Source organism: Cyphomyrmex costatus, unplaced genomic scaffold (genome assembly GCF_001594065.2).
Source record: "Cyphomyrmex costatus isolate MS0001 unplaced genomic scaffold, Ccosl1.0 scaffold100, whole genome shotgun sequence".
Taxonomy (NCBI): Eukaryota; Metazoa; Arthropoda; class Insecta; order Hymenoptera; family Formicidae; genus Cyphomyrmex; species Cyphomyrmex costatus.
This window is the reverse complement of record NW_017274955.1, coordinates 496,244-518,972: the sequence shown is the minus strand read 5'-3', so window position 1 is coordinate 518,972 and position 22,729 is coordinate 496,244. Positions and strand designations below refer to the sequence as shown.

General features: G+C 35.2%; 1 protein-coding gene across 1 annotated transcript in view; it reads right to left on the bottom strand.

Annotated features, from left to right (window-relative positions):
* Positions 1-22,729, bottom strand: part of Rdl (Resistant to dieldrin) — a 76,256-nt gene that overhangs the window by 31,328 nt on the left and 22,199 nt on the right. The window contains exon 2 of the mRNA XM_018537471.1: positions 4,010-4,107. Coding sequence (XP_018392973.1) covers positions 4,010-4,107 — 98 coding nt within the window. The remainder of the gene's footprint in view (positions 1-4,009; positions 4,108-22,729) is intronic.

Sequence of the window (22,729 nt, the reverse complement as noted above, 5' to 3'; positions counted from 1 at the left end):
AGCTAAGCTGCTATTAAGCGTTGTAAAATTTACACCAAATATTTTTTTCTTTTTTCATCTTTTTTAACATTGCCTGATATCACTTGATTGTCCGAAAATTTTCTTCATGTCGCGTAATTACTTTGCAATTATTTTTAATTTCTAGCAAATGTTATAAGTATCGTAGTTAATAAATAATTTAACAAATTTCTCTGGCTTTCAGTACGTATTTAATAAAATACGTGACTACAAACAATCGTGGTTGCGTTTTCTAATATGCGACGTGACATAAGCTATTTCTATCGTAATCTGTGCGAAATCTAAATTCAAAGACCTGACGAGGGTTCGTGAAAATTTTAGTAGTCTGCGCCAGATGTGAAGCACGAAATCGAAGCTGCCGGTCGAATTGATCGGCCGCAAAGACGAAGCGGAAAAATGTAATTGCGTCCGATCGGGCGGTATCTCACCGTAGAAAAGTTTATGGACGAAATTCGGGCAGAGGGTGAAAGAAGGGCGGAAAGTCAGGTGCAGATGGAAAGAACCCGGCTGTCGAGGGGAGCGAGGCGGAGAGGGAGCGATGGGAAAGGGTTGGGGAATGCGAGGCGCATATACGTGTCCACGTTGGCGTTTTCGCGATAAAGTTGACTCGTAAACAACGGCTCTGCCAACGCCATCGCGCGCCACTCGACCGATATATCTTCATTTCCATTTCTAGGATGTTTTTAAAGCTCCTATAGCCGAGGAACATCCCATATGGGATACATATTTCACAATGACGTTCTCGCGACATGCTGGAAAACGCACGGCTGACGTGGTATCGAGTTAATTGAAACGCGCCAGTATGCTTCGCCCGTGCAAACCGATCGCCCATGAGAGGAGCTTACTCCAAAAAAAAAAAAAAGATTAAAAATATTTCAAACACATATGATGTAACTGAGAAAGAACAAAAATTAATAATCAGTCATTTGATCGAAAAATCGCAGTTATCAACCTCGTGTAAATTGATATTTGCTAACTATAAATTTTTGTTTTATAAATACATGTTGTTTTTTATGTATAAATTTTTTTCCTTTCATTATGCGTTACTTATAATGTTAAATATTGTATTGAATTAAATTTTATAAATTATACTACGATTAGAAAATTATTTTTAGTATAAACTTTTAAGTAGATTATGTAGTGTGTATTTTTCTCTTGAACTGATGAAAAATATTTGCTAACTCTCTTAAATATCGTATTTTATAAAATAAATGTAAGCACGTAATATGTATAAAGTTTCATCGTTTTAGTCGATTTGTTTGTTGTAATTCTAGCCGAGTTAAAAGTTGTGTTTTAGCGTTATAGAGTTTCTTTTTTAACACGAATGCGAAAAGTTTTTGTTTATCATTACGACAGCCAGTTTATGGAGTGCAAACATTTCAAGTTTCTCGTCACGTATTTTGTCATTTTACGTAGTAGGCCTTGGATGGCAACGGTAGAGCTCGCATTTGAAAATCCGGCTGCGCTCTGGGGAATATCCAATGAAGCACTATACGTATCGAAGAGAGCAGCGGCACCGTTTACCCCGTCCGTTCGCGGTATTCTCGTGTCCGTTTCCGTAATGTCCGCGTATACCGATCTAAATTTTAAATGTTAGAAACTCGTATCCCTCCAGGGATTCCGTGTATCGATATGCGGGAGCGGCGAGAGACGCGGATATCGGCGATTCGAATCTAGAGGATATATTTAGTGCATTTTTTTGCGATCTCTGTCGGGATAGAAATCTCTATACTTGATCCCGCCGGAAAATGAAACGATCGTCTTTTTTATACCTGACAGTCAGCTCGAGTTTACTGCAAAGTGAGTCATTACTGTTGCATTGTCTAATGCAGCTTGAAAAAATACACGATATATTAATGATAAATATTTTTGCCCTACGATTTCAATCACAATTGCAACGGTAAAGCGTGTTATTGCACTGAAATTACCATAAGTCAGTTGATAAATTTTTAATTGTTTTAGTATTGCGGAAACGCAACTTCTGGTTGTAAAATAATAAATTGAATAATATTCAGAGATAAAATAAACGGTTTGCACGTTTAACAATTACATGGAATGTAATTAAATGATAATGTTCTGAATACTGCGTTAATTTTATTTTATTGCGAGAATTAATAATTGCAATTCATAATTTTAACCGCACCTTCAGCATACGAAGTCGAACTTTTAATTATTCAGTCAACCGCTTTTTCGATTTTTATATCTGACCTATAATAGTAGCAATTATAGCTGCGAGTATATAAGAATACATTTTGGACTAATATTGGAAAACATTTTTAGCTTCTTCGAAAATGAAGAACCAAAATGATTCTCGGTCAGTTAAACGCCGAATCTTTTTTGGGGGGAAAAATAGAGCAGCTATATGAAATCGAGGCGTTACATCTTGTATACATTAACAGTCGTGATACCGCGAGAGTCGAAAGTATGAGTGCAGGTTCGGAAATAGAATCCAGGACAAAAGGAGGCGTTAGGACACACGATAGTAAAATCAAAGTCAAAATCGTAATTGAAGGCGAGATATTGCGTCTCTGTGTAGTCCGAGAGGAGATGCCGTTAACGGTAACCCTTGGCAACCCGTGGGGCGTCCCAGCATCGATCCGAGTTTTATCGAAGCGCTCCAGCCCCGCCCTACCTCTACGAGGCCATCCCCGAAAATGTGACTTTGTCGTGGTAGAATCGTCGACACGTGAATCATAATCGTAGCTGCTTCGACGTCGATAATCGGTCCGCGAGCCAAGCCAAAACCTAAGCGCGCGCGGGAACTTTTTGGCCGGGCCTATCGAGCCGAAGTGGAACGGACCGTCCATTGGCAGACACTAATTGCCTCTAACTGACTCTCGAATGGCGAGCGTGCTTATTCGAAACTGGACTAATGGCTCTTTAATAACCCTATGTTTTATAAGCGTCGCGTTTATTCGACCGCAAAATCGTATCGCGCTCGGTAGTCGATAAACATCTGGGCATTTATTTGAAACGACCGTTTACGCAAAAGTACGTATCTGCAAATTACGTGCAAATTGTATATTGCGGATTGATCAAGAGCTAAAAGAAAGCGCTTTGTGCTTTACACTTTTATCTTCGGGGAATCACGCGCCGTTTCCATCTCCGTGATAGAAACGCTCTGTCTGCCGCATCGTTTTATCGGTATTTCTTTTTCGGTAGTCGCGCGATTGAGCCGCGTGGTAAACTGCAAATTACTCCTTTGCCGAGAAACAGGATGCGATTCGCGTACACGTGCTGCCGCGCTGTTCCTGTCAGAGTTGTTTTATAGAAGCGGTAGTATGCTCGAAAGCTCGTCGTTCTTTTTTTTTTTTGGTAGGGTAAAACGTGGGAGATGATAAGCGACGTCAAAAATATTTCCTGGAGCGTTTCGCTGGAGCTTTAGCCGTTATGTCGCGCCATTGTTACAGCAATCCGAAAGCTTGTGCTTTACGTTTTGATTTATCGTGTATCGATTTCGTGCATTAAATGTTTTTAGGTAAATCCTACGTACGTTCACCCACCGTCTTCTGTTCTTCAGTTTCTTTTATCTCAGCACTACATTAAAGTGGAATACGGTACCATTTTATTTTATTTTTTTATCCGAGCACACGTAAAAAGCTTTTTTTTTCTATTCTTGCAGCGAACGAAGTGGAATTAAAAGAGAGTCGTATGCTGGTTTTCTGTTCGTTCGCCAATTGATTGGTTTTGTCGGTGTGTCAATATTTGGTTTCTTTCGTCATCTAACTTCCTCATTTTCGTTAGTTGCAAGGTAACGTTTTAATTCACGTAATAGTGCAACGATCATAAACAATGAAACGGAAAAAGCATCGTGCCGAACGCAAAACTTGTTTCAACGCAAATTACCTCACGGCCGTGAATTAATCAAAATTGATCAACGTTAATTGAATAAACACGTCGATTATATTGAATTGACAAGTTTTGCGCATGGTATAAAATCCACGAATGATCTCATATATCGTAAGATGGGGAAAATTGAGTCTTTACTCACCTCCGTAGTTCGGCCTTACTCTTTTATCGTAACTGACGGAGAAGGAATCCAGTATCGCAGAGATGTTCACGTCGCCCAGCATACTGCCGCCGGCACTTCTGTAAACGCACAAGAATTTCATATTTTATATTTTTCTCATAAAATCCCTTATAATAACGTTCTAAAATTAGTTATACGTATAGAATAATTGCAATCTTTTTACGTTTTTAGCATTTATTTAGATTTAATCTAAATAAAAATAGGATAAACTAGAGTAATTTGGATAGGTTAATAGAAATTTTCAAATTGCACCCTCTAAGTTTCTTGGAATAAAATCTCATTTGAAAAAAGTCAAAATACTGCCACTACTGAAAAAGAGTAATAAATCTGCACTCTCATGAATAAAAGTGGCAGATTTTCACTCTTTTTCACACTTTTTTTGGAGTGAAATTTGCTCTTTTGGAATGTGAGATTCACTCCAAACGAGTGAAAGCTTAATCCCGAAGTGGTATTTCCATCTATCACTCAAAAATGTTTATTTTCTACAAATAATACTTATTTCAGAAAAATATTTTCTGGTGCGAATACTTTTTGCGCTAACTGCATACAACAATACGATAAAATCTCTTTCTTTAAATTTTCTTTTGAGAATTTTTTTACAAACAAAATAACAATCTTATCCTTTTAACAATTGTAGTAAATAATTGCATTTTAATTGCAGTGAAGTATTTTAATAACAATACGTTGTATCTTTTTAAACAAGAACTTTAAATTAATAGTATCAAAATATATAATTGATTGTAAATGGTGCAACTATTGAATCTTACGACACCGTCATGCGTCACAAACTCCTGAGCTGACATAGATACTATGATATTAGCATTATTTGAAAGACAAGTTGAGAGAAGATATTGTAACAGCCTGTATGACATACACGACCGTGAGAAGTAGATACGCCCAAAGGTTCGGGGCATAAAGTACAGCGAGTCTGTTCTTGACTTAACGGGTCAGTAGATACGGATGGTCTCGGTCAGCCAAACAAACGGCTCTTGAGTCTGCGAGTTGATACGGTTCCGCAGTACCTACGAGAGCTCGATCTAATGGCTACAACGGCGGTGCAGCAGCCGATTCCGGTCCCACTAAGTGGAAGCAACTCAATCCGAAAACGTTTTCTGCTTGGCTCAGCTTGAGCTGACCGTAATCACTTGGCGTGATGTTGATTCTCGGATCACACGAAGCCACGTATGGTAACGACCTTGGTTAGATCACGCAATATCTTGAGATATTACAGACATTTCGCTGCATGTTTTAGTCGAAACAATAGAGACAATAGAAATCACGTTGTACAAGTGAACCGCGTTTTACCTGCAATGATCTGCATTTTATTTTGACATCTAAAACTTTTGTGGTAAAACATACTTTTTAGTGTAAATCAAGATCTTTCAAATCAAGTATAAAATAATAACATTGATATGATAACATTAAAAGACATATTTATGTCGATTGATCGATCAAAATTACACTGGAAAAAGTCTTATTGGATTAATTAAAATTCGAATAAATTCATTTATAGTTAACATATATATTTACAGTTAAATCTAATGAACATTCTGGTCGAAATAATTAGAAATTCAATTACGATAATCAAAAATCTGATTCATGATCAGAATTCGTTTTGTTTGTAATTCTTATTGGGACAACTGGAGTATCTTCTCGAGTATCTTTCTCAGTATATTTTTGTATGTAATTACTGTATCTTTTTTCTATTCGTTGGACATAGATATAAGGTAGTGCAATAGATAAATAGTATTGAAAAAAAGATAATAATTGGAAACATTATATTGTACCACAGTATGAAAATTTCACTTATAAATGTCTGATGAAAGTCTTGATAATTTCTGTTAATTAGGTTTAAATAATAGTGTCGTGTGTGCTTGATTCGTGCGTTACTTCGTATCATTGAGTAAAACAGATGTAAGAAAAGCCTTGACCCTACAATCAATGTACATATGAGTCAGCAGAATGTTCGAGAGAGGTATCGTACATCAGCTTGCGCGCATAGTCCTACAATAGAAGTAAGTAAACCTAGCGAGCTTGTAAAGTGTTGCACGAATTAGACTAATCAAGATCGTGCATGTTTGCCGCGTTCTATTCCACTGACCAAGATTCTAAGCGTGAGTTATACAATCTACAATGTGTCCCCGCGATTAGGTTCACGGGATTTCGTAATCAATTATAAATCCAGGAAATAATCGCTGTCTAAGTACCTGGTCTACTTTGTAATTTAAAACATCAAGTTCTTTAGTGAAAGCCTCATTGTTAGTTTGAGATCGTATCTGCTTTTTTATACAAAATTATAAAAATTTAGGAAATGAATAATATTACTCTAAAATTATTATTCAAAAATAGTAAAATAAATTAAACAAAAAATATTAGATATTCGTGTCAGACGTAAGAAAAAAAAAATAGAAGAGTCGTCATCTCAATGCAATATACAATACGTATATTATGCGACAACTTGATTCTGCAATCGATAATTTTATAGCACTATTATAATAACGTATATATATCTCTATATGCATATAACAATTTATAACTAAATACGTTATTATTTCTGTAGAATAATTTAGAATAAAGTACAAAAATTAGCGAACGGAACGTTCTTAATTATTTAGATGTTTATATACGTTTTGGGAAAAGTTTTATTGAACAATTTTTTGCAACCACCATAATCTAAATCTTGTGAAACGATATCTCATAACGAAGAAGAACTCGCTGCCAAGCTGCGATAATAGGGGTTATGTTGCATTGATTGGATGCAGATATCTACTCTGGAAACAAGGCGCGAATAATACGATGTAGATGATATTCTATAGATACACGCGCGAAAATATAGATAGACTGTTTCTCGACACATTATGAGGAGTTACTTCATTTTGAGGGGGTAATCACTTAATGTAATCGTGGGACGGAGTCCCTGAAATTATTATAAAATTTATATAAAATTTCGATATATAACCCGACAATTACAAGAAATAATTGTGTAATATTAGATAAAATCGTTTATTTTACCAAATGACCGCATATATAGTGAGGAAAAACTATTTGTCATCAAATAAAATTATATAAAATTAAATAAAATCATGTAATCTGTGGGACAATATTTCAGATAGTGGTTACCCCCTCGCTTCATTTCCGTATAATTTTTGTTTATAATGTTGCCGCAATAAAGCGAAATATTCTTATATTTTCTTATTAAAAACAATTATACGCACGTAGTAAATTGTCTTATTAAAAAAATATTAAGAATATTGCATATATGTTGTTATACATCACGTTTATTATAATTGTATAATTAATTATGTTAAACGTTTAGATCAATTATTCAACGATATGTGTACAGAAACGACGATTTTGTTGTAATATGTTTAAATTAGGATACATACAAATCTGAAAATTATTTTGTTGGACTGTTTAAATAATTATGTAGAATATTCAAACTGGTTGTTAGAATGTCAAAACTTTGCAGCATTGCTCATCATGCTTGAGTTTCCTACGTAATTATTTTGATGGCCCCACAAAACTAGTTTCACATCTGTATCTAGCTAAATTTTTAGATACTTCAATAAAATTGTTCTTTCTACGCACGATATAATATAACAAAATTAAACACTTAATTGCAGAAATATTTCCATTTTTGTATGATGATTTCTTTAACGCGCACTATTGATATCAATCGATGCAACATAATGGATGCGTTTTTTTGCTTTGAATAAATATTTAAATATTGGCATCTTACTACGATATCCTTTACTACTATTTTTATATGAGTACAACGTGAAGGTTTCGCTGTCTACAATTTCTTTAATCCATTTCGAATCGAGATTTGGATCCTTTTGCTTGCTCGTAAAAGACAGGGTAGGATACTCTTCGTGGAGAAAGATGACATTTTCGATCGCTTGAAATATATATAAAGATATCCTTCGAGGTTAGCGACGCTGGGGAGAGGTTTCGTGGGTGTCTGTGTTCCAGACGAAAGAACGCTCGTCTCTTTCACGGGTCTTCAGGAAGGCCTTTGGAGAAATGTCACGCCATAGTTAAGCGTTTCATGCTTCATTGCTCCAAAAGCGCCAGACAATGTTTTCAGAAGCTCGCTCATCGTTTCTTAGATCTCACGAGAAAGTCTCTTCTGTGCTTTGTGGAAATCCATTTTTCTTGCTATTCTGTGTTGTTTCGAATTATGAACTCGACAGGAGCCGTGTCCGAATATACACTGTCAGTACTGAAAATCTATAGTATATACGTGACCTATAGATTTTCAGTACTGGCAGAATGGATATCGAAACACGGCCAGTGGTACGCTTCGTTATTTTCACATGCGAAGCAGCGTAACATTAAATTAATGACGATCGAGACGGATAAATATGTTCAATCGAAATTAGGTCGATTAATAATTTTATACCAAACTTTAATTAGAAATTCCGATTACAGAAACTTATTAATCATATTTTCATAATTCTTTAATGCAATTGTGAATATATCCCGTTATATTTAATATATATCTCCTTGACCGCAATATTTATCAATAACCTCTACCATTGTATAATTAATAATAAATTCCTCTTGATGTGTTGCTTTGATATTTAATAGCGCGAAATAGCGTTGGTCGTAGATAGAGGAATGATTGTAGCGCAATTGTGCGGACGGCTGATTTAATAGTATTACCGTGGCGCAGTCACGTGACGCGTGTACTGAAGAAAAATGGTAGACATTACGGTGCCTGCGCCGAGCTGGTGTAATTGAAAGTCTCGTAAATAAGGAGGACCGTCCGAGCGAACGAAGACGCCTCGAATTTCAATCTCTCGGATTTCCAAGAGCTCTTAACCTCTGACTCCAACATTTCTTCTGCACACGATCTGTGTGCATCCTCCGCTAGCTTCTATTCCTTTCGTTTCCTTGTCCCGTCTTCTTTTCCTGTTTCTTTTAACTTTTCCGACTCGTTGCAATTTCCTGTCTTTAAGAAAAGATGAGAAACCGTCTCCAGATTTTTTCTAGAAGTTTACGTTTATTTCTGGTTCAGTAAGCTTCAGATTGATGCATATAAGCAGCAAGTTGCTTTTTCTCTGTTCTTTTGCCCTTTTAGCAAACTTAGAATTCCAGTGAACTAAGGTGGAAGAGTTTTTTTTACTTAATCATTATGTAGATTTAATTCTGATATTCAATCTTACTTGTCTCATATCAAACGAAGATATTATTATAAAAAAAAGGAGTTAATTTTTGTTTAAAAAAAAAGCACAAAAGAAATACTTTTTATAGATTTTGATTTTCTGGATACGATAAAATTATTAAAAAGTAAGCGTTTGGGATATACCTCGAAAATTGAGCACGAACGTGATGTATTTATCTAAATTTCAATGTTCTTGCTTATTTTTGTGGTATTCCCCAAACGTCACGAACTTTTTAATAACTTTATCATATACAGGAAATAAAACTCTACAAAAATACAATACTTTTACTTGTAACTTTTTCAACAAAACTCGGCTCTTTTCTAACATTCTCCATTATTTGTTACTTATTATTGTTTCCTAAAATAAATATATATATTTTTATCAGTATATGTAAATTGTTCTTATAATTATATCACTATTTATAATTATAATCAATTACAAATATATATATAAATATTTTCTGATACGTAATTTCAATATCGATATTCAGTGTTATTAAATGTTTGCATAAAATTATCGTCACAAGCAAATTCAATTTTCGTAATGTGTGTGACTTTATATAGATACGTATGTATATTTTGTCGCAGAGATAAATATTGATAATAAATGTGTATGAGAAACATATTTCATTTTTCCGGATGTTCTGCAGGAATAAATATTTTTGACGATGCTTCTGTCGACCTCGTTTGCTGACATTTGAATTAGTAACGTTCTGCGTAATTTATTTTCAAGCTAATGTCAAACAACTGCTAGCAACTTCCCCGATATTGTCGACCGCGTCGAGTGGTTGGTGTCTTTGAAAGGCGGCAGGTCTCGAAGCTTTTGTAAGAGTCTCTCTTCGCAATTAAGAAGTTATCGACTATGGAGACGCTGTATCGCTGGTTGTATCTTCTTTCCGATCGGTTGATTGTTCTGACTTTTCATATCTTTTCCTTTTTCGTGTTATTCTCAGTCTTATGGCTAATCCTCCCTTGCCAAATATCTAGCGTTTGTGCGAGGATCAGTTATGAATTATTCATGATAAGCGAGCGAGACTATGAACGAAAAAGCGACTTTATGTAGTACCGGTCGCCGGACGCTATATATAATCGGCGAGAGCTGGTTGCACGAACGGTTACGTTTTTCAGTGTGATTTACGCTAATTTCGGCGCAGAACCACCGTTGCGGGAGAGTCAGGAAGTCATAAGTATGCGATCGCACTCTTCCGGTTACTACCACGTGTTTCCTTTTTATCGATATCACAGTTGGAAACTTCAGTCCTCATATTTCTCCATCTAAATATATATTTATATGTTTCTCCCTTCCTGTCTTTCTTTTTCCCTATTCATTCTCTGGGCAATAATTATTTATGCATGCTTTTGAATCTGATAAAACTTATCGGCTTTTAACCGTAAATTTATTCGATTGGTTAATGATATCAGCATTGGAATATGATAATTAATACGAATATCTGTGGGGATTATTCTGCGAATTGTATCGCCGTGCCAAAAGATTTTGCAGAGATAAAGCTTTTTATGTTACTGACATTAAATTCTTTCTCAATGTATAATAAATATACATATATTTAACATAAAATTCTTTCACAATGCATACATATATTGTATTTGACATTAAATTCTTTCTCAATGCATAATGAATACGTATATTTAATGCAGCATTTAATATTGCAATAAATGTAGTAACGTTTGCAGAATTTTTTATAAAGTCTCTTTGAATGATCTGCAAAAGTGCCGTATATCCTGAACAGGTGGGGATATATAAAACATCAAGTGAAACAAAGAATATAAGAGCGAAGCATTAATATTGTATACTACATTAACAAATCAATTCACAACTGACAGTAATTTTATTTTATTATTAACAGTAGGAAACTGAAACCATAAAACAACATTAATATTAATAACATAAAAACGTGTAACAGAATGGTTGCGTGCATATTATCCTCGTTCCTTCTGTAATATTTCTGACTTCTGCGACGTAAATTCTACGGCATAAATACTGGAATTATTCTAATTGCCCGATGCCTCACGCGAAGGTACACACATGGGCGCATGTACGGACATGGGTATTCACGCGGAAGATGTTATATTTGTATGATAGGCGATAATAAAAATAGCGTAACGGTTTCGGAAAAGATCGGCGCGACACAGATCGTTTGCGAGGTCAAGCTAGATAACGTGGAAAAACCGGCAGAAGAATTCGAAATAGGACCCCGATATGAGCAGGACATCCATCCGATCGTAACGCCGCGAGATACGTTTGGGACGTGGGATGATGGACCAGTGGATCTATTTGTCACTGTCCGTAAAGCGAACCGTCGCTCATCATCCTCTCTCGCTCCTTCTACGTGTGCAGACTTCTTCCGCATCGCCGAGCTTTTGCCGATACATAAAAATCTTGCGAATCACCGGCGCCCGATCGATCGGCACACGTAAAGGAGATTGCTAAAACCGTACACGCGAGAGAAATTTCGACGATCGTCGATCATGAACACTGCTGACTCAAAGGCTGAGCATGCTCGGAAAAAAAAAAAAAAAGGAAATGTCATCTATGATTTTACTCACGTCAGTTCAACGAGCAGATGTCCTTTTTCTTCTCTATTAGGTGACAGACGTGACGATTACGCGATATCAAGTGTGACGTATTTTGAAATATCGCATAGAACACCTTGAGACAATGTGACATATAATAAAAGAGGTCGGTCATGTTGAAAATAACGTAACTCTACGAACTGAAACCAACTGCGATAAAAAACGTAATTCGTCCGATATTTAAAGTATATATGTGTATAATATTCGTACACATTGCATATTTAATGTTATACAAATTTTAATGGTTTTAAACCGTATATTGACAGCTTTTATAATCTTCCATTAGAAGGTATCTGTGTAAATTTCTCCATAAAGTATAAAATTAATTTATTCTATCACCAACGTGTCCTATATGATTTAATATGCAATGGATATTATTTATTAACGTGCCCGCAAATTAAAAAGCCTTTAGAAAGGAGCTAATGCGCTTTAGTTAATTCACGAGCTATGTACGAGGTATGACGGCCTACAAACGATATACCTACGCGCATTATGCATGATTCTGACCTTTTCATTTGGTTCACATTAATTCGGCCGCTTTCGGCATTTCATTAATTCTGACCTTTCGGCACTTCATATCAATTTCAATCTTTTACCAAAGAATGGAATTATCATTTTGTCTTATTTTTTTCATTTCAGTTTTATTCTGTTTTAAGTTTCGACGTTACATTGTTCGAAACTTGCTTTCATCATAGTCCTCCTGAAATTTAATCCAGCTTGCCGTGTGAATCGCATATATTTTTCGAGAGTCAGAACAATCAGATTTGTTATATGTGACAGATTTTTCTGATATCGATACAGATGTTCAGGTGAATACGGATTCAAATGAACGTAGATGCGTACATGGAGATGTATCTACGAAACGCACGTCACGTCGATGGGAAGACAGAGAACACAGCATCCGTCGGGGTAGGTTATCGACGCATCTGTGTAAGCTCGTGCGCGCGAATCTGACGTCATTGGGCACCCTCCAGCCCCCTTTCTACCTCTCGGTGTGATGCCCTCTATGTGGGTTATGACGACGGTGGGGAATACGTGGTCGCTTTAACCCCTCGGCTGTGTGTGTGTGTGTGTGTGTGTGTGTGTGTGTGTATTCGGCGCTTATGGGACCTTCGGTTTATACGGCGCAAATCACCGTAAAACAGGCTATATATAAAATTAAATTAAAAGAATTTAAAGGTCAAAATTATTTTATTATTAACATAATATAATCACAGTAGATATAATCGCCATTTATCGGTATTTATTTTGATTAATTTTTTTTCGATTTCCAGCCATATAAGTTTTGTTGCTCTGTTTTATAGACAGTCTTTTTTTTAAATTTATCTATTTGAATGCTTTCGGTTTAGATTCAATCTATACAATATTTCGATTCTATTTTCTCCACGGATCCTATTCGCTTCATTTCATTGTACGTCGTGCGAGTTAACGTGTACCTCTCTCGTGAATGTGAGAATGGAAGAACGATATGAAGCTACTCACCACTGAGCCTGGCGTCGTTTACGGTCATTGAACTTTATTGCGAGTATAGGTGGAGGTAGGTTTAATCGAATAAGTTGAGGTTTTTACCAGAGGCTGTCTGAAACGATGCAAGGAGAATGACAACGCGAGTGTTCAAAAGACAGTTTTAAAGAGATTAAGTTTCTAAAAATTGAGTGAATTTTTCTTTTATATTTATTTTCCCAATATCATAAAACAAATTACTATTTTAAGATATCACAGAATGTCTTTATAAAAATTTATAGGATATATAAATTCAGCGAATATTTAGAAATAAATTAGTATTCTTAGTGTTATTAAAGGAATCGATTATGTATTATTTCATATAATTAAAAACAGTCTGTTTAAAAAGAAATTTTATTTTCAATTAAATCATATTCATAATGTGAATCAGTATAATAATGTATTCAACTTGTTAACATAATTATTTACAATAATTACAATAAACTATCATTTAATTTAAATTTAACTTAATTACGTATATATTATACATGCAATATAATAATTTACTTGTGTAATTTAAAAGAATTAAGCATATCATCATTATACGGTTCCACCTCCTTTATGTCGTCTAATAGTATATGTAGAATAATAGTTTTTTTTCTGATAAAATTCTCGCTCTCTCTCTCTCTCTGCTTTAATTTTCTCTAAAAGATGGTCTCTTCATTGTATTTAATTTATCTATTTTACATGTTCGAGTTCTTTCTTTTAACTGGGAAGCAAAGCCATGGTTAATCCTCCTTTCATCCATGTACTTTTTGTTTCTTCGTGTGGTTTGAGAAGGCGGGTTGCCGCGACGCGAGCGTGTCGACGTTCTCGAGAAAACCACTTCCGGTATTTAGGTGAGCGACGAGCGGACGTGGTGCGCGAGAGAAACAAGGCGCTCCCATTAAACGCGGCGGCACACGATGACGCTTAAATCACTATCAACGTTTCTTTAGCCCTGTTGTGCTGCGTTTCTAACAACCGGCGATGCCGAAAGAGACGTATTTTCTATTGGAGCCGCCGAGAGAGAACTTCTTTGTCTACTAACGTTCCTACAACACGAAGGTTTCGCTCAACGAAAACAATATTTGTTGCACGGTATAAAGGTTCTATCGCTTGATGGCAGTCATTATCGCGCAAATGCGGGCGCAATTTCCCGGATGCAATCTACGATAGATGATTAGTTCGGGCCATTTAATGCTGATATCGGCCCGCAATTCCTCTCGAGAGGATGTTTAAGTATAATTTTTTTAGTCTTTTGTGACCATGGCATTCTACATAAAATATACTCGTCTTCTCTGCGCTGCAATCTCCCCTACAAAAGATCATCAAAAATAGCTATATAATATACACTGAACTTATTACACTGAATGAATTCGTTGGATTTTCTTTCCTTGGCTCATATAGAGATTATATTATGGAAGAAAAAAAATATATCGTCAGTAAGTCGTATTGTCATAAAATATTTATATTTTTGTCGCATCGAGACGAAGGTCGACTCATTGTCAGTGTCTCAGTAATGGGTCGCTATTTTGTATCTCTTTATAACGTTGTTGTTTTTTTTTGTAAAAAGAAAAAGCTAAAAAGATTTTGTAAAAAACTGCGCAACGACAGCATTACGATATCGTTACTGTCGTTAAGAGTTATATAAAAGAGCCTAGATATATGCTCCGTAAATTCTGGTATGAAATAACAATGAATAATCAAAAGTTACTTATATCACATGCATATCATATACAAATACACGAGGTCTAAACTATAAAGTGGCAGATGTTAAGTGGAACATGTTCTAGAGACGTAGGTAAGGACGAGACACGAACTTATTAAACGTCGGTTTCTTAGCGGATCTATGGTGCAGGAGTTACTGTGGAAATTGTTACACAAATACTATTATAATAGCGTAAGTTGTTTCGCAGTCTCTTCCTAAGCGCATATATTATTCATGCATGGGGAATGACGCTTGTCACCTTCCTCCCCTTCACTTTTCTCTCATTCTCTCTCTCTCTCTCTCTCCCTTCTTTCCCATTCCTTTTGTCTCTGTTTTTTGCCTCTCTTTTTGCCTCTGCAGTTCTGTTTATTCGTTTTATTCCAATGTATTTATATATTTGAATAGCTCAGATAGTAAATTAACGGAGGTTTGTTTAGTAAGATTCTGAGAGATAAATTACTACGTATGTTACTTTGACAGTTTTAATTTTTTAATATAAAATATTTTTATTTGAATATTATAAATGAAAAAATTGATTAATTTTAATTAGCTTTCCGATCTGGGATGTTGATAATACCACCGTACGTAATAATTGAATAATAACGCTTCGATATAATTATCATTAATCCCCGGTGGGAGAACCGTATGCTTCATTAATGTTCCAATATTATAATATTATTAGTGTTTTATTATTATTGTCCTTAGGGCAATTGCATAATTATTATGCAATATTATACAACAATCTTTTTTAAGAGAATTTTAGAGAAATAAGAGATACTTAAACAATTTTATGATCCGAGTGATTATCTTATGTATAATAGTACATATATTTATATTAAATAATACGTTATTATTTTTATTATTATTTTTCATTTTATTAAACATGTATCCACGGTCGAAAGTGAACTAACCACAGCATGATATTTCAAAGATTTTATCTAAAATTATAGAGCATAGTAAAAATTAAGTGTCTTTCTAAATGAAACCATTATCGGCGATGTGCCCGGTCGTTGTAGGAATGACTTCAACGACGATCGCGATAAAGACGTTGGCTTCATTGTCTTCGACACTATTCGCCGTACTTTCGTCGCAAGCGTGCTTCTAGTTATGAATGTAAACAATGAGGTTGTAACGCTCGGCGCGAATAACCGAGATCGAAGATACAAGCGGAACACAGTCGACACCGATGTGGACGACAAAGACGTCGTTCTCCGTCGTCTTTATTGCTACTCGTTGCCCTTTTCGTCTTGTTGCGACGTGCCCGCGATTACGAATGTCGGACGATTAACTAAGATCATAGATAAACGCGCCGGTAGATACGACGATACCTCGCGTAGACGACGAGGACGACGACATCGTTTCAGCACTTCGGCCAGTTTCCATCGTCTCTCTATTACAGATTCATTGTAGGCTTATCTACAGGACACGCGATGCTCTTGGGAATTTAGATAACCAGCCATTGAGTTAATCTCGAGAACAAAATTCATGCACTGCTTTTATGAAAAAAAAAAAATCCAAAGCGACATTTATGTGTGATAATTAGATGTTTAAAATTGTTTTAAAAGGTTAATATCTTTCCGCTTAGCTCCCATTACGATTTCATTCGAATACGAAACACGGTTATTTTTACGGATATATTATTTTATAAGAGAGTTATTTTATACATGAAATTTTTATATCATTTTATTTGTATCTTTCTCTCTCTTTTTCTGCTTTTCTGCTGGAATATATAAATGCATATTTAAAAACATAAAAATCTCCTCTATATTTACCGTGGCACAACTCATAAGCTAATTGATATAGCAATTATGATATAATTGTCAATTTTAATATTGAAATTTAATTGAAATGAATTCCAATTGAGAGAGTCTTTAAATTACTGATTAATTTTATCCCATAATACACACACCTGATCGCCGGACGTGTGAGATTCCTATGCTGCGAGGTAATGTCAACGTAAATATAAAATGTACGTAATTATTGATTATGTGCGCTCATACGTACATGGCCATAGATATTTTTAGTGTTAAGTGACACTAACTATAGGCACGGGACTTACTTAATAGTAAGGTTAACTGTGATGAAGAATATTAACGATGAAAATATCACGATCCACCTGGTTGGATTCAGCGAAACCTTTTTTTTATCGCTGTTATAAATATTAATCCTCGCAAAATTAAACTCACAGACTTTAAAAATCTTTAAGAATAGATATAGAATAAAAAGGGAGTGAATGTAATTAAAGCGGATGTCGCAAAATATCGCCGTCTATTAAACTTCGATGTATTAATAAAGGGTCAACACAAACACAAAAAAGGCCCAATAAATAGCTTAATAACCAATATAGAATCCTGAAGACAATATAAACACAAGGAAAATGAGGATATTGAGGAATACTTGTGGTACGTATACTTCATTAGTTGTTACAACTTGTTGGAAGATGCACAAAAGTTTGTTTCAATCGTTATTTAGAATTAGATTGATCTTAGACGGAGAACTAAATAACCTTCGAATGGTGAAGCTAAATAGGACTGCTATGATATGGGTGTTGAAGTCCCGACCCGAAATTAGATCTCGTTAATCCCATTACGATTCGTGGTCGAATTTCTTCAGGCACACGCGATCCCTTACCGGGAATTCAGATAAGCGTCCCTTGGCCTAGACCGCGCACAGGCACGGAGATTGCGGATGACCTATCGACTATCATGCACGGTCGCTGCGACGGCCAACTAACTGCAGGCTCATTACTTTTAATAATTAGGGTGCTGCATTCTCATTAGTTTCGGTGACAATAAAATTGCACCACCGTTATTACGTAATGGAAATGTCACTGTAACCCGGAGGGGGAGAGCGATTGGGAGGATGACGGGAAGGGGATGGGGGGGGGGGTTTATTCTTGCGATTTATGTCGGCCTTTCGCATCCCGCAGCGTGCACCTCCGTTATTAAAGCCATTAAAGGTCGCGACCATAGTTTGCATAATTAACCAAGATCGATGGTACAACCGACGGGAACGGCAACGTTACCCAACGCGGCGGTGCTTTGACAATGTACAAGTTTCTAGTATTTTTTTTTTTCCTTACGAATTTACGACTGACGTTTTGCGGCCGGCATGTCTCACTTCTGCAATTCTGTCTTCCGCGGGATTCTTTTAGTTCCGAACTTTTTACATCGATTTCGTGCCGTTCGTTCGTGGGGCACGCGAGTGTTCGGGAGCTCGAGGTATAATAAAAAGAGAGCTTTCGCACACTATGATTCAAAATGGAAGAATGGGATAGCTATGATGTACTTCTAACTTGGAATTGTAAAGAATTTATGTCGTGTATTCATTAAAATTTTATGTCTTTTATATAATTTTATATATGTATTTTTTTTATTGTGTTTTTTCATTAGTTTATAATAAATTTACCGAGCACATCGCAAATAATTTTTTTATATTACATTTTAAATAAACTTGATACACAATCGTGAAACGTTCATCATTGGATTGTATTACTTTGGGCTCCACTGATAGTTAATTAATTTACATTCACAAATTTATGGGCAGTAAATATATTCTTCATATGACTGCGGTATGCGGTAGTTATCCATATCATCTGCTCGTAACGTGAACTATCAGCTGTAGTCAGGGAACAGTGGCTGTTATCGCCGAATACTGAGTGCTTCATCTATCACAATGCACGTATATAACGTTTTCGATACAGCAGTAAATTTCAACTTCGATGACACTCCTTTCCCCCCTTGCTCCGTTTTTGGCTGTCCCAAGTCTTCATCATTTCGCGTAACAGCGAACGGTATCAACGTTAATGAGGTATACGAGATGCATATCTATCACGCCGTTTTATAGGCTTTTTTTCCCACTTACTTTATTATCCCGTTATAAACGCGGTCTCGAGAGTAATAACTACAAATGCGTCTGTTTCATAGAATAACGACAATTTTTTTCATTCAGAGGTACATATTATGTCGTATGTATCACGCACGGTATTGCGATATTTTTTATCACACTCCGCATAATACTGCGTATTTCTGCGAAGAAAAGCTGTCAGTTATAGGAGAAACATGACCTTGTTATTCACAATCAGTTCCGTCTCTGACAGAATATGTACGGTGCGCGGCGCCTTTAATATCGTTATACCAGCGTTTTATCATTACACGACCGACGCACGATTTATGGCAACATGCGACCATAAAATATCATCAACTCGTGTGATATCCTGCATTTCTCATCACACACGAGCTTTATAACTCAGTGTGATTTTTAATCTAGATCTTTGCCTAGATTGGAGGGAGAGGTGATTAAAAAAGACACGGGAAAGTCTCAATTATATGCGTATGAACAGCCATAGGGCTATTTCTACAATCTTGTTGCTCGTACAGAAACTTTATACACGGTTTTCTTAAAGTATCGAAAAATTTAGCTAAATACAAATTTGAAGACAATTTCGTTAAACTATCAGTAATTTTGTTGAACTATCAAAGTAATTATTATTTATAGAATACTCAAGTTTGTTGTCGTTAGATTATCAACAATTTTGCAGTATCACTCATTTTATTTAAGATTCCTACATAATTATTTTGAGTCGGCCAAGTTATTTTCAAAACTATATCTACCTAAATTTTTAGATACTTCAGCAAAATCGTTCTTTTTGTATATAGTAAATTTGATTAGACGCATTCAATGCGTACTGATACATATTCTAACTATCGTACACAAATTGATGTAATGACAAAAAGATATGTGTTCAATATAAATATAAAAACGGATTATGTCTCGTGAAATCTTAATCAATACATTTTATTGTCTTTAAGTAAAATATGTTTTTTGTAATTTAAAATATTTGCATTTTACTTTTACATTTAGATTAAATCAGTGTATAACGATTTTAATATGCATTCATCCGAATTCGCCATTAACAAACCAGAATCTTCGCACCGCGAATCGCGTTCAACTTAATTAAGATCCGTAGGTCCAGGTGGAAGTTTCCCTAAGCGAATTGCTGCAATTTTCTGGTACATAAATAAAAAGACACGAATACGCGGCAGATCTCTACTGTTACGTTCATAATAGTCATACCAGTCCCGAATGCAATGAACGTTATTCTTACACCGCGCCAGCCTCTAATAGCCTCCTTTATTAAGGTCTTCATGACTGGAAGAGAACGAGTCGAGATTAATAGGCTGTCACTCTTTTCTATCTGCAAATGTAACTTCTGTTTTCACTATGCGCACGACAAACTTCACGAAAAGATAAAATAGAGAATCTCTTTTTAGTTTTCCTCTCACCGACTGCTTGCTTATTTATTGGAAAACGAATATAGATACGCAAACAATTAATAATGCAATAACAGTGCTGCAAGACAAACTGTATCATTATTGGGACGTATTAATTAATAAGTGTTTTAATAATAGATGTGATGTAATATACAATTTAGCATAATGTATTTAGCGAAGACTTATGTTGATTTTTTAATATTTATATAGTTAATGAATTACTGTTCAATATTTTTATACTATATCTTCGTGTTATAATAATTAATGCACATGGAAAAAGAATTATTAAAACAACTGGAAACTTCACTGATTCAGCCAATCTATAGCTGTAATAATATATGCGAACGACTTGTATTTTTAATTTTGTATGTTAAAGTAGGCAAAATCGTACTGCTATAAGTAAAATTAGCGATTATAAGTGATCACATTTATTATAATGGCTTAGCAATTTTGTTAATAGCAAAAATAACTTTCTATAAAAATCAAACTTGTTATATTAACAATTTTCATTGTCGCAAAAGATTAACATACTGATAATCGTTTACATAATTTCTTTGTTAAATCATCAAATTTTTTTAGTTATGGATGTTGAACTCGTTTAGGAAACTACAACTTTACAAATCACTCAATCTATTTTTTCCATATGCTAGTTTTTAATGCATATTTCGACAAATTATCTTAATACTGGTATATATTGCAAAAATGTCAAACTAAGAAAACATCTCGAAGATCGCGATGAGAACTAACGTTTGCTCGACGACGATTTCGGCAACAGAAAATTGAGCGCTCGTAAATCTTGTAAAACGTATCGCAGAGAACATCCGATTCGAGTGATATTGAAGGGATAGTAAAGATAGTAAGGAACACGTGGTAAATCGATGGTAGAAGCGGACAACTGTTATTGGCGATAACGATGCACGAGGCTTTGTAACGCAAGCCGGACACGCAAAATCGCGATGATTTTGCCGGGGATTGGTAAAGGTACGCGATCGATAAGCAATAAGCAGTAAACGGAAATTGCGATTCTTTACAAAAGCTCTGCAATAATTTCACAAAAAGAACTAAATTGCACAAACGAATACCGTGGCAAGGAGATTTAATTTTTCTAAATTTTATATATAGCATTACTTAAAACTGTTTTTAACAAGACATTATTATAGCACTGAAAATTATTTTATCATAAAAACACTTATAAGGAATGCCATTGTCTAATACTATTTTTTGTTAGAACGTCGAATTAATATTTTAATAATCTAAAAAGAAAGATAAAGAGAGAGGATGCGCATGGAGAATATATTTGTATGTAGTAAATCTTTTTTTATAAAAATGTTTTCTTGTTATTACGATTGCAACTATTAAGATTAAAATTATCAAATTTAATTTATGCAAGTATCTAAAAGTTAATTTTTCTGCAGAATGTTCTTTAATACTAGCTTATTTCTTTACTAAATAATTACTGAATGTAATTTTACAGTCTCTTTTAAGAAAATAAGTTGTTTTTTTTTCAGCGATTGATGAAAGTACGAGAGAATGTGTTAGATTGTTAAAATGCTTTTCGGAAAAATACATGTATGGCACAATGGTCCTTGTACTTAAGGAATTCATTGCGACTCCCATCATAGAGACATTCGAACGCGTCTTGCAAAGTTCAAGCTATTTGCGAGCTGCAGTTTCACGTGAATGGTGTACCAAGACCTTGTCATAAAGTTACGCTTTATCGTGTTCCATGCCAGCAGGGGCGGCCCCGACACGAACGCGGCTTACGTCGATCTGCCAATCACGAGTTCGACTCTTGGAAACGCGATGCCTTTACCTTCGTGCCAGGATGTACTGGCAAAATGAAATCGACTCGAACGATCTGCGTCTTCGCTTCGTCTCGGATATTTCAGTTTGCGATAAGTGAAAGCTTTTCAATATCAATTTATATATCATTGCAACGCAGTTACCGAAATATTTAAATCTGAATAGCTGGAAAGTTATCAAACTGCATGACATTTATGTCTGGGTATTTCCTCTAAGGAAAAAATGATTAAAATGATTGAAGATTTTGAAATGGAGAATTTGAAGATATCTTATATACACTCACACACACACACGAAAAAAAACGAGCCACTTGAATTTTAGCACTAATTTTTAATATTTTCAAATAGCAATAACTTAATGAAAAATTATCGTAGTGGGATGTTTAAAAAGTTTTAAAAACAGCTTTTTAAAACTTGAAATCTCTACTTTTCAGATCGGTACTTAAAAAAACAGTCTTGCCAGTATTTCATAAAGTTACACAAACATAAATGAAGATGCATCAGACTTAAAATTTTATACGAAATTTGTGAAGTTGCACGGCACGTAATTTGCTTTTTTGTTGAGTTCTGATTTCTTTCGACGATTTCTTTTCACCGAGTTATTCAATGTTGAAGCAAAAACGTTCACAACATACCTATTCTTATATATATATA